General features: G+C 34.7%; 1 protein-coding gene across 1 annotated transcript; it reads left to right on the top strand.

The window, feature by feature from the left end:
* The first annotated feature begins 8,631 nt into the window (after positions 1-8,631).
* LOC147072919 (uncharacterized) lies at positions 8,632-12,646 on the top strand. The gene is made up of 2 exons (XM_085946215.1): positions 8,632-9,496; positions 12,114-12,646. The coding sequence occupies exons 1-2, from the start codon at positions 8,699-8,701 to the stop codon at positions 12,552-12,554; spliced, it is 1,239 nt and encodes a 412-aa protein (XP_085802341.1). The 5' UTR covers positions 8,632-8,698; the 3' UTR covers positions 12,555-12,646.
* The last annotated feature ends 1,649 nt before the right edge of the window (positions 12,647-14,295 follow it).

Raw genomic sequence — 14,295 nt, 5'->3', positions numbered from 1 at the left:
AATTAAATATACAGATGAAATTTAAGCTACGATTACATTATGATCATATCACGTGCTTTCACGTGCTGGTATGACGGCAAATTTATTATATGGTTTCGTCATTCTGTATAATATTTTGAGTGATCATTATCTCTATAAATTCAATCATGGTAAGTTCCATCTCTTATTTGTTAGTATTTTGAATAATCATTCATTATTCATGGTAGGTACTTTAAATTAATTTTTAGAGTTTCTACGTATGCGTAGGTACGTTTAAATTACTCGCGATATTGCATCCACAGATAATATTTTGAACAGAACCCTACTAGCAGACGTAGATTAATAGAAAATCCATAGAGAAAAAATTAAAACAAAGAGCACGCATTTTTACGTTAGTCGAAAGAGTACAAGCATGTAGAATATAACAAAAAAAACGTTCATTTAGTCATGCAGTTGGCGATTTAGCGCGTTACGTGTTAGGTGACCTCATTGTTGTTATGGCTATTTCGGCAGATTTGAACTGAAAATGTTCGTTTAAAGGTTCAAAATGTACTACGGGATGGTAGCATGAGTCTGATAACATTTTAAATACTAAGAAAAACGACATTACACTTTTTCCCGTAGCGGGAGTGAAAGCACGTGACGGCACATAACCTGATGATAATGTATTCGAACTTTCGGAGCAGTCCAAGTTTTATAACCTTTATATTAAAATTATTAAACTACATTTTTCGTTCATAAAAATTAAAGACATCTAGTTAAGATGACTCGAAGGTTCTTTGAATTGGAATGATATTCCAATATGATTTTTCGTATATGCTTTGCAAATCGTGTAATAGATGTCTCTATGAAATCACAATTTTTGATGACATCCTCCTTAAAGACAACGAACACTCATTTTTGTCAACAGCTTGCTAAGATATTGTTTCTTTTGAAAATGTTTTTAATTATATGTTTAATAATTCCACCATTAGATGTCACTAGCACCGAGCACTGCACTCTATTAATTTTAAATAATTTCAGACAGAAGATCGACAATACACGACATCTACCGTCGTACGACTGAAGGTAGACAAAGATATGACCGGCCTATCTATCTGATAGTGGCTGAATACAAGATATTATATTATATTATGAGAAGAGTTTAATTTAGACGTATTTTAGCGTATAGGTACCATTATTTTATTGTACGAGTAAATAGGTCGATACAACGTTTTTTTTTTAAACTAATTTAAGACCTTCGACGATCATTCGTATCTACAATCAGATGTGGATGTCGTTGGACGCCTGACAAGGAGATTCATTTTACAAAATAAAATAACATTATAAACATTTATTTAATGACCACGTTTTTGTAGACAGATTTTGATTTGGGTTGCCTAAACCCGAAAACATATTAAGTATGAATTGGAAACGGCAAATAATTTTCAACAGTAGGTGCGACGAAATTTCTCACTAGTCGCCTGGACTCGCCAATCGGAAACCGAAAATCGAAGTGTGCGCACGTCGATTTGTTTTGTCATGGCGTCGGATGAAAATATTCTTAAATCGTGTAAAGATGACTAAAAAATTTTACGTATATACTTAAAAAAGAAAACATGTCAATGAATATACTATTATTATTAGTAATATAACAATAAACATAACATTAAATGGACGCATGTTCGATTTTTATGACAAATTTTATTTCGTTCGGCACGCGTCATTTGTACAATCCACGCATCGCCTAGCCACGATCTTTTTAGACCATGCCTCAACTGAAGTATAGCCCATACCACTCATCGAACAAACACACAGCATATTTCTGCAGTGACGTCCCGTTGGGGCAGGCAGGCTAGACGTCTGCGCTGTATCTGGCATTTTGTGGCATCTGTAAATGGCATTTTTATCGAAAGGGCAGTAGGTATACAAGAACGAATGAATCGGTTTCATAAGGAGCAAATGCTTTTTGTTTTGTTGAAATGGACTACTCCGGTAAAATATAATAAAAAATACAACCATTCGTATTCTCGGCCCCTCGAGGCGCAACACATGCCTACTCGATAGTCTAGCAAGCGCTCGCGTTTTGCGCGCGAGAGATGACACGCCGCGAGTGCATGTGGAAGGCTCACTGAGGTCACCAGTATCTCGAAAGCGTGCGAGTTTTTACACGCAATTATCAGTGATACGCCGCGAATACATGCGGATGGGTCAATGAAGTCACATGTACGTGAAAAGCGCGCGAGTCAAATCGCGCCGAGATCCTTTAGAATTGTTGTGTTCGACCCCGCCGCACACCTGTTCACTTTTCTGCCGTAGCCATTCTATCTTATAGGAGCAATACGGTGTAGCGTGTGTTGCGCGGTGTATAGAGGGGGGAAAGTTCCTGCTACAGACCTAAAAACTTATCTAAAGAATAGATGAGGGAGCCACTGTTGAAAACTACCCAATCAAGACTCGCAACTGGACAGAATCTGACATTCGAATGACGTTTTCAAAATGGCGTCCATATGGTAGTTCGTAGTTCCATTTTGACCGTTCTTTAGATAAGTTTGTAGGACCGAATGTATGATTTGCCGCGGGCTGACAGCCTAATGTAATTTATTGACACATATGTTTTGCGTTATTATTTTCTGTAAAATTATTTAGGATTTTTTTCTTTTTCCATCATGGCACACCTAGCATCGGCTTACGACGCATTGGTGTGCCGTGGCATACTGATTGCGGATCACTGTATGGAATATGTTTAGCGTAAAAAAAGCAGAATAAAATAACAAACGAATAGTTACCATCGATACCTACTTAGAGCTTACTAAAACAGGTAAGTAAATAATTCCAGGTATTATTATGTATAGATAATTAAAATAATACTCAGTTATAGACGTAATACATTTTGAATGACATTGAATAAAAAATTAAAAAATGGATTAGGTACATTGAAGATAATAATTATAAAAATGATAAAATAAACAACCACAGAATGATAAAAATATCATTGTGAGTGGCTTTCAACTATTATCATATGTGTTGCAGTATAAATAAAATATAATAAAACATTAACGGAAATATTATAGGCTTTTTCCATAACTTTATAAAACATAATATTATAACAAAAAATAATGAAATTTGTGGGGTGTATTCAGTGGTGGGTTTAGGGACGCGGAGGCCCGAAGCACTGGTTGATTGTAAGGTCTCCCACGATAAAAAAATATAATAGGTGTACAAAAATTACAACTACTACAATGTACGTCATACTAACATCAAATATACCTTTCCAAACAAAATGCCTCAATATAATATCAAAAATCTAACTATTTTTTACTTTGTTTTTTTTTCTCTGACTGATTACTGGTACTTTTTATTCTAAATGTAATGTTGTGAACGTCCTGAATTAATTATTTGTTATGTACTCAACGTGTCTTTTTTTAAATAAATAAATAACTATTAGAAGGGCAGACATGAATGGAGTAGGATAAACTAATGGACACGAACCCCAATAATGAGGACAACGGCAACAATAGACTATCACGGTTATGATATTATTGTCCACTCCTTATTCAAACGGCTTCTCGTGAAGTGTTGTCATGTATACCTAAATCATTCTACAGAGGCACCATATGCCAGTGATCGCCAACACCCGGTCCGTGGATCGAATGGTACCGGGCCGCCCAAGGAACATTAAATTATTTCCATTTTATTTACTGTGGTGTATTTTTCTCGGGTTTGTGCGACTTTCCATGTGTATCGCTCTTCTCTTTGTTCACCGATACTTTCTCATGTTTAATAACTTGAGATTGCCACCACAGCACTTAAATCCCTATTGCCATTTCCGACATCCTATCTGTGTGAAGCGGTGTTTTCTGCAATGACAACAACCAAAACAAAACAACGGAATAAACTGGACATACGCAACACACTTCGGGTGTTATTGTTTTCGATTACCGCCAGATGGAACCGTCTCGTTCCAAAGAAATAAGCTCAGGGTTCTCATTGACTTAGCGTTCTAGTGAGTTAAAATATTAAATCACTTTATATTCATTTTTTGGTGTAACTGTTTTTATTTTGAAGGCATGTTTAAATACAATTAAATTAAAATTATTAAATCAAAACAATCTAATAAACAATCAACTTCCCTCCCTCAGCGGGCCGCGGTAAAATTATCAAACTTTGACCGGTATGCGGCGATAAAAAGGTTGGGGACCACTGCCATAGGCGACTTGCGGGAGCATTAGGCATAAAGCCCACCAAAGCGGCGCTCGGTGCGCTCTCTACGAAGTAGGTCCCCTCCCACCCGCGCATTACCCTTCACCTATGTAATAATGTGCTCAAGGAGCACAAAATAATTATTATTATCAGCGCTTCTCATAACAAAGCAATAAAAATAGTATTACATTTCTCGGGGCTTGTAATTAATATTCACGATGACATCATTCTACCAGCGAAATATCGGACATGCAATAACTAAACAAAGAGTTCACTGTTATTAAATAATGCCTTCTCGCCCGTCTATCGACGACGCTTACAGGAGCGTGATTTTGTTTGCCGTGTTCAATGAATGGACTACGTTGTATTTTCGTTAATTCGTGCCGCTGAGAAGCCACACAACAATGACTCATGGGGCGGGCGGGCACAATGCGTCGTCAAATCCAGTGTGCGCTGGCGTATTTGATTACGTTGTATTTTCGATGATTCACATAGAATATGCGCGAGCGCCCCGCAAGCCCGCTTTAGTGGACTCAATGCCTTAGAATTGTTTTCTGCAATACTTGATTCAATGCTAGGAAACAATACCACTACAACTGCATGGTGCTTTTACCGTCTCCATGGTGCCACTGTATACTTATTTACCTATAACTTCCTGATTGAATATTATAGTGTCACTATATTGTAGCCATAGACCAATGATGGCGAACCTATGGCACGCTAATGATATTTTTTGATGACAAAAAATCTTTAAATAATTTAAATAATATTTTTTTTAAATCACAAAAAATACGAATATAATATATACTTATGTCATATGTACCTATGGCAGCATAGCAATGCGTGTTTTTTAGGTTTTATTTATAAAAAAAATCGGTGTGTGTACTTATGTACGCGCGTTAGAAGTTATACTTCTTTGGCGTAACAAAACAAAAACAAAACTTGTGATAAACTAGATTCTTTGACTAGCTCTTAATTATCTTGTTAAATTACACACTCAAGAAAAAGTACCGCTTATTGGAACACCGTTGGTTTATTTCTATACACTTTAACTTATATTACTAAATTATATAATAGTTTCTCGTTGTTTTTATTTTTAAAGTACTAACTGTCACTCTTACGTTTAATAGTTTGTTTACGTAAGGAATTGCAAATGGCCGACAATAATAAATTCGCTGCCTAGGCAACGGAACAATTCTAAATTATAATATTATACTATATAATCGTCGCGATTGCAGTATCATACTGTGGCGTAAAGGTAGTGCGTTCGGCTGCTAACCGAACAATCAGTGGTTCGAATCCAATCGAGTGTGTTTTTTTTCGTGTGAAAAAATAAATTATGTGTTATATGTCACACGCCAAAAAAAGAAGTATAACTTCAAAAATTCAATCAATTAACCTAATGAAATGAATCGGCTGTCATTCAAATATAACAACTGCCTCAAACATAATTGATAAAAATTAAAAAAAAACCGTTCAGTGATGAGGAATATAATATGAAAGACGTATGGTTAAAATGGTCCCACCTCTTCAAATAAAATTTTGAAAATAAGGAAAAAAATATTCAAAGAATAAAAGATATGCCTTTGTCTAGAAACATGGTGAAAGATAGAATCTCAAACTCATTTGTAATGTTTAAACATTTTAATAGAATTCTTAAAAACTATTTTTTCCCAATGAAAAACCGCTCGGCACGTCAGACAGTCAAAAAATAATATATGCGAAATGTTGGCACGCGTACGTAAAAAGGTTCGCCAACCCTGCCATAGACCATCAAACCAGAAAATCAATCAATCAATGATGAAAAATGATTTTAAAAAAATAGAAAGAAACATTCACCCAACAATCGATATGACGCATTGATACGATAATATTAGAAATCAACAGAAAGACGTTAATAATAGATATTTTATACAACTTTGTAACACATTAGCTACAAATTCCGCAAGACTGATATAACTAACTGGTCAGGCAAGTGTGTTCCGAATAATAATATTTATATTATACACCTACACAATATGTTGATATAAAAATCAACATTAGGTCACGACTGTCAACTGGTCGTTCGCTTTGCATTTTTTTTTAAATAAACATGCCCTTACTTTCTTGGGAGAGTTAGTTACATTGATGTATAATTATTATATAATTTTGGAAAATTCAGCAGATGCCCCCAAGTGGCTCTTGCTGTTTTTAAAAATAATTTTCCCATTTGAGCTGCTTTCTTAGATATTATCTAGTCTATGTGTTTCGCCCTAGGGGCGGCAGGTTATATGAAAGTATGGCGAAGCAGGCTGGTATGGTGAAAAAGTATGGTGAGGCGGGCTGGTAATCAAGTTGCGGCAAATTTTCCCCGTTAACATTATATTATATGGGTACGTTATAATGACCAAAGTAAATCCTTCGTGATGCCCTGTTTTTTTTTTATCACGTCGCTATTTCTCGAAAGTTGTCGGCTATTGTTGGCCTGCTTCATTCAGTTGTATGAGAAAGCCGATTCCTTGCCCCTCTTTTTATTTAATTCCTTTATGGTTTCGCCCAATTGATGTGCCTGTCTAATATTATACCAAGAATCTCACCAACTCTTTCAGTTTTTCTTTTCACTGGATTTCTGGTGTCCGTATTTTCCTTTTATTGATAAACATTACATTCGTCTTAATATCTGAGAAGGTTAGTTTTGCATCTTCTCCCACAGGCTTACTTTTTAGCGTACTAGTGAGCAAATGTGGTAAATCCATTAGTAATCATTATACTAGCATAGCAGTATATATATATATATATATATATATATAAGTAGGTAGCAAATAAAGTTAACCCATAAAGAAACTACTTACATCAATCATATACTTACGTAATAATTGTGATATCAGAATGTAATTACGGGAATGTAAACAGGAGCCGATGTATTGAATAAAACACGTATATATGTACATACCTATATTACAAAATAACAATACTTAAATATTTAAATGCCAATTTTATATACAAGAGAAATAACACAATGACAGAGCATTACGATATTATACCTACTGCCGGCGCTCCATTGGCACGCAAGTCAGACGATTTACAGTCTTCGGACTTTTTTTTCGCGTGGAGCACCCCAGGTCTGCGGACTTTTTAATCCGCAGACCAGGCTCGTTGGATTTAAAACATGTTTGATATTTTACTCTCCGAGTTGCCAGACTTCGTCCGTCGATCGCAATGCAAATTCGATTTGACATTAATACGCAATCATTCGGACCGCAAAAAATCTGAAATTGTTTTAAACATTTTCATTGATTTATTTGTAAATTTACACATTATAAAATGAGAGATTTACCAATTATTTTTTTATTTGTATTTATGAAATTCATAAAAGAAAACGTAAATCTTGTGTTGTTTTCACTGCTATATTATTTTACGCAAGTCTACATATAAATAACACAAAATTATAGGGTTATCAGAAGACATTACGATAATCGCAATTTTTGACTTTTGACAGCTCGACTTTTTTATTCGTTCATTGATCAGTAGCAGGGCATAGACAAATCGGACGATTTATTGTCCTCGGACTTTTGGCTCGCCAATGGAGCGCTGGCATACGGCTTCACATTCGGCAATCTGTCAAAAAAGTAAAATGGCCGAGACACACTAACGCCTCTAGCGGGAAACGGTCAAAACCAAAAAACTCCGCCGCTTTTAGGTGCAGTAAAGTTGTATATTATATCGAACCAATCGTAAATTTTATATTACAAGCAAGGTCATTTTATTTGGTATCGACTCCGGCTGATGACGATGTTATAATAATTATTTGTGTATTTCCGATTAAATAATAAATAAAAAAAATGTACATAATCTTATAATAATTACTTAATTAATTAATAAGATAAAAATAACTTTTTATATAACACGTTTTTAAATGTTCTGTTAAATCATATAAACTTGACAATTCTATGTATTAATAAATACTTTTTTTTGTACTTGATAGAAATACTGAATAAATATAGAATACTGAAATATCATTTTGACATTTCATATTGATTTCCATAGTAACGCACGTATATATTAATAATTTAGTTACTAGGACCCCCTTAGCAACCAATAATAGTGTTTTACTTTTGACGTTTCTGAAATAGCTTTCCATACAAAACAGAATTAACTGAAAATGAATTCAATTCTGCTTCAATATGGCTAAAAATATTGAAAGAATGCACTGTCGTCGTGTTCTGATATATTCTAAAAGTTTCAAATGTCTATTCAAAAACTAGTCGGGAAGTTAAAAATCTTCAATCGTCTATTACAAATCTTGGACAAACAAGAAAAAAAAATTACTGGACAAAGAATAATACGAGCTAATAAAAACGTAGTAAAAATAGTGATTATCGAAAAATAAATAAGTAGGTATTTAATATCAATGCGGGCCCAACATGCAGCTTACCTGGTTACCTAAATTTCGCCAGTTCCGCGTAGTGTGTTACGAGAAGATCAGACAGTATTGTAGGACCTGTCAAAGTTAGTGCAATCGTTTACGAAAGAGTTTTTTTTTTTTTAACTTTTTAAAATGGGGGAGTGTGGGGACGCCGCTGAACTGAGTAGTGAATACGCACGAAACGTCATCGAAGATGTTATTAAAAAAGAGAAATTCAAGGATTATAAAATAGACGTGACGGTTGCATCGGGGAAAGGTGAAAACTTTTTGGGTATCCTGAGAAGGATCAAAGTGACAGGCACGAAAGAAAACGATGAAAAAGCAGAACTTCATTTAATGTTAAAGCTGCCATTAGAATCTGAGCAATTGAGAGACAAATTCCCCGTTGGGATTATGTATACTCGGGAAGTTACGGCGTATAATATAGTTCTGCCAAAACTGATTAAATTCCAAAGTAAATTTAATATACCGGAAAAGGACAGATTCAAATTCGTAAAATGCTACGATGCAACCGCGGAAACTTATAAAGAATACTTAGTATTTGATGACCTGAAAGCGCAAGGATTTAAAATGTCAAACAGAAAACAATCCCTTGACGCAAAACACTTAAAACTTGCTCTGAATACTCTAGCTAATTTACACGCAATATCGTTTGCAATGAAACATGAAAACCCGGAGTCTTTTGCAGAGTTCACAAAAGATTTAGGAAACCCCATGACAATGAACAAGGAGTCTGAATATCTTTTTGACCTTATGAGAGATAGGGCGATTGGAGTTTTAGATGACAGCATTTGCAAGGAGAGATTGACCGCCTTTGGAGTTAATTTGTATGACAAAATGCTGAGTTACCTAGGTACGGATATTGCCGGCCCATACAACGTGATGTGCCATGGGGATTGCTGGAATAACAACATGCTTTTTAAATACGATGTAAGTAACTACATATTAATAATTTTATTTACTGTTGAACATTTAGATTAAGTCAAATAAGCAGATATGTAGTGTATATACACAGAGATGCTAATAAATAATTTAAGCTAATTAAGAAAATCTTAAACTCTGTGAACGTCGGGACCAATGACATTATTAATGGACGACGCACTCAATACAGTAGCTAGCAAGTAAATTCGCGCATTCGCATGTATTGGTAGACGTCACGCAATTTCCATTATGCGATATCACGCATCGGGAATTTATAGCGATATGACCTTTATTGTAATGGCGTTAGAGCGGTGTTTCTAATGTCAATGTTCATTTTTGAGCGAACCCGTTCGAACCGAACCATTCGGCAGACCCAACAAAAAGCATCAGGAATTTATGGCAATATCACCTTTATTATAATGGCGTTAGAACAGATTATCCCATTCGGCAGACCCGACAATAAAGTGAGTGTCATCTTCTTATCCAGATGATTCGTCCATATTAATGTCATTGGTCGGGACACAAAAAAAAATTAATTGAACATACATAATTTTGAAAAAAATATCTTTTTGCAAAAAGTAAGCAGGATCGAACCTGCATCTCTCGGGTATCGCGCCCACACAGATTGACCACAATACTAAAGGAGTCATACTTAATTACGACCAATTTTAACTTATGGCTTTTAATACTCACTGAAGCGCTTTCTAAATTGAGCTACTTTTTAAATTGAGCTTTTAACTTGAGCTATTAGTTAAAGATATTAGAAAAAACTTCCTCGCAAACAACAATCGTTACTTTTTTTCGACATGGCTGTCCTATTTGCATGTACAATATTACAATAGTGACTGGCATGTGACTACTGATAAACTGATAAGTGATAATCTGATAATTTAAATTACCTACTGATAAAGTCACTCAATTAACCTCAATAAAATTATAAATAAAAATATTAAATCAGATAATATCTACTGCGTATTTAATGAGTCTATGGCAAACTGTTAAGAATTACATTTCAATCAAATAATCAGAGACAGAGAAAGCGAGCATTTAAATTGCGATGTATGATCATATACAAGCAAAATGTGAGTACCCCATTTGAGCCTCCGACGCCATTGTTCTCATCAATCTAATCTAGTGTTTCTCAAACGTTTTCATACTACGGCCCCCGAAATCAGAAAAAATCCAAGGCTCCCCTCCCCAAAAATTTTAGTCTTCAGTGCCCAACAACACTTTATTTACATTTTATTTTATTTGCATCTAAAGCAAAAATCAAAAAAAAAACACAAATTAACTTACTTCAAATGTATTACAGCTACAGCATACAACAGTGAGAGGGGTGTGATTGCATATTTTTTCATAATAAGTCAATATCACTGGTACAATGTTTGAAATTCTAATTCGCAGGGTTTGCCCCAAGTCTCTTTTGAAAGACACGACCTGTGTTTATTTTAATTATTGATAAAAGTTAGCTAAAAACTAAAAAATCTAAATAATTTATAAACATTAAGGAGTAGATTATTTTTATCCATATCGCATATATGTGATCGTGTGAAAATTCGACTTATTTGTATCAGACATCGTCCAGTGATCACGTTTTTATGATTTATTTCAAATACTAAAATATTTCGCAGCTCCCTAGCAGGATCTCCAGTGCCCCAGGGGGCCTCGCCCCCCCAGTTTGAGAAATACTGATCTAATCGACTGAAATGCAATTCATATTTATCGCTCATTGTTTCAAACTTAATTCTAACGAATATTGTCGTCTGAGAATGCCATACATAATATTAAGGTTTATTTTATATGGAATCAAAATAGCTTTTCAATTCAGTTTAAATTCAACCTTAAAGAAGGACACATCGACTGCATTCAGTCACTGTATCAATATCAGTTCATAGTAAATGCTCAGTTGCTAGTATGAACATTAATTACAATTAATGGATTGCTGATTATAAATAGTAGGGAATCATTTTTATTTTGTAATATTATTTATCTGTTAAAATAATTAATAAAGTCAGGGAGCTTTCATTATGTAAACGTCAAATTTGTGTTGATATCAAAAGTCTAACGCAAGACACGATACGCTCGCGCGGCCAATCTTGGAAACTCGAAGCTAATTCGGATATTTTCATACGTTCTCGGTAATCTTCGACATGATGATGCCCAAAAAATAGGATTTATTCCAATTTGGTCACGACTCCAGGGAACGACTCAATAGTGTTTTTTTTTTGGATTCGAACCACAACATCTTGCCTAGGAGGCTGCTGCATCTCCCGACCCTCATCAAGGACCGGAATCTAACATCGCCACGTGGAATCATGCGAAACCTTTGCCAGCGACCTAAAAAATAGAGATGAAGGGGATGAGGCCCAGCGTCGGAGTGCCCCAACAACAACTAAAAGGATGATCAAAAGTCAAAAAAAATAGTGTTTTTTCACGATCGGGGCCGATTGTAGCAGACGGTCGGGCTAGGCGGCTGGCCTGAGAATCTGCCAATGTATTTTGAGCTTAAGAATTGATAGATTCACCATTAGTGATTGATTACTCTTATATTGCTTACCGTTGAATTGAGTTTTCTGTGGGCTGTTACCTGCATATTGTTAATTGATTTAATTGTTGTTGATTTCAGGGCACAGAACCAGTCGATGTAATGTTCGTCGATTGGCAGATCCTTCGTCACGCGTCACCAATCACGGACATCGCCTATTTAATTTTCACCGGGACCGACGAAGACGTTCGTCGCAATCATTACGAAGAACTGATTGATTTTTATTACGTCACGCTGAAGGCGCGATTGGAAATGATGGACATTAACGCGGAGGACGTATATCCCGAGGCCATTTACAAGGACCATGTGAAGCTTTTGATGCCATTTGGCTTGGTGATGTCGCTGATGCTGGTGCCGATACTTGTCGGAGAACCGGAAGATGTGCCTGATATGGATGAGATGATGCAGAAGGAGAAGATTGAGATATCTGATATTGATTTTGAGAATAAGCAATCCGCACTTAGGTATGAAGTTCGTATGAGAGGTATAGTTCGTGATTGTATCAGATTAAATATTATATAATTTTAAGATAAGAAGAAAAAGTCATTCAAGAACACATGCTTGTAGTCGAAATGTAGGTACTGATTGGAAATATATTCGTACTCAAAAATAAACCACTAATATTATTATGTGTAGGGAATCCAATCCCGAGCCAAAATTCTGATCCCGGGATTTCGGGATTACAATTTGACAATCCCGGGATCCCGGGACCAGTCCCGGGATTGGCATTTTTTCCCATTGTTAATATAAAATTTTTATATTTACAAATAACATTGATAAAATCGGTCAAAAATAAATCTAGTATAATTTATACTATTTAAGACATTTATTGGAATATCTTGGAAATACACAAGTTTAATGGAGTAAATAATATTGTAATATATATAATAATGTGAATTTAATATGAGATTGCTGTTTCTGATAGTAAAGACATAATGAATGGATTAGCGAATTTCAAATAGTAAAGCAAATAATCATGGCGTACTTACGGCCTTTCCACATCATAAATCTAATTAGTCAGTCAAATATGAAACTGCCGTAAAACGTATGATATCATGGTAGAATTTCTTTGTTAAAAGTGCGAAGCATTGTTTTTTCCCAATCTTTCTCATTTTTAATAATTCATGTGAAAAAATAAAATGAATCGGCAACCTACACATGGGTATAAATCAAACTTCATTCAAACTCAGTTTATTTCTAATGTAGTTATTTTTTATTAAAAGTATTTTTTCTGTTTTATTTTCGCTTTTATTTTATTTTCCATAAAAATTGATAAAAAAATCAATCCCGAAATCCCGGGATTATGTTTATCAATCCCGGGATTCATAGGTATCGAAAATAGCTCGGGGTCCCTAATTATGTGTCATTACTGTCATCTTTAGTTACGGGTGTATAGGGTAAGAATAAGGACGAGGGTAGGTGAGATGGAAATGACAAGAATCAGATGCGTGTGATTGAGAAAAATACCCAGTTTATTCCCCCATAAATATAAATATTATTTCAAAAATGAAATTCACTATAAACAACGACTGCGAATCAAATTACAATAAATAACAGAAATATGATAGTCGTAGTAAAACAAAAAGATTCTATTTTACTTTGAAATGACGATGAGTGACGTAATAGATGTGACGCATTGTTGTTAAGGGGTATCCTATATTATGCCAACAGAGAACCTAGCGGAAAAATGCGAAGCTTGCAATTTGAGATTTTTTTTTATAATTTACCATTTCAACTATATTCATTAATAAATATGTATCTGAAAACATTAAAATGTTTTTTTTTAATTCAAAGATAAACTTACAATTGTGTAAAAAAATGTAATAAAATTTTAATTCGTTGCAGGCTCATATCTTATTATTATATTATATTTTATGGTCATATTTATTATTAAAATTTAGTTTATTAATAATAAATATCATCGTATCTACAATCCGATGTGGACATCCTTGGACGCCTCCCGAGGAGATTCACCTTTACGAAATAAAATAACATTATAAACATAAACCTTTATTAAATTTAATGATCACGTTTTTGTAAAGACAGCTTTTGATTTGAGTTGCCTAAGCCCCAAAAACATATTAAGTAGGTATTAATTGTGCTAATTTTAACAGACCACTCATCGAATAACCACACAGCATAATATTTCTGCAGTGACGTGCCCCTGGGTAGGCAGTATCCAAAATGGCATTTATCCAAAGGGCAGTATACCCGAAAACAAATGAATCGGTTTAATAAGGAGAAAATCCTTTTTGCTTTGTTG

The sequence above is a fragment of the Rhyacophila brunnea genome, unplaced genomic scaffold, assembly GCF_057557595.1.
Source record: "Rhyacophila brunnea isolate RB1 unplaced genomic scaffold, BYU_Rbru_1.0 scaffold_19, whole genome shotgun sequence".
In the NCBI taxonomy this organism is placed as follows: domain Eukaryota; kingdom Metazoa; phylum Arthropoda; class Insecta; order Trichoptera; family Rhyacophilidae; genus Rhyacophila; species Rhyacophila brunnea.
The sequence above is the reverse complement of the archived record's forward strand: the minus strand, read 5'-3'. Positions and strand labels throughout refer to the sequence as shown.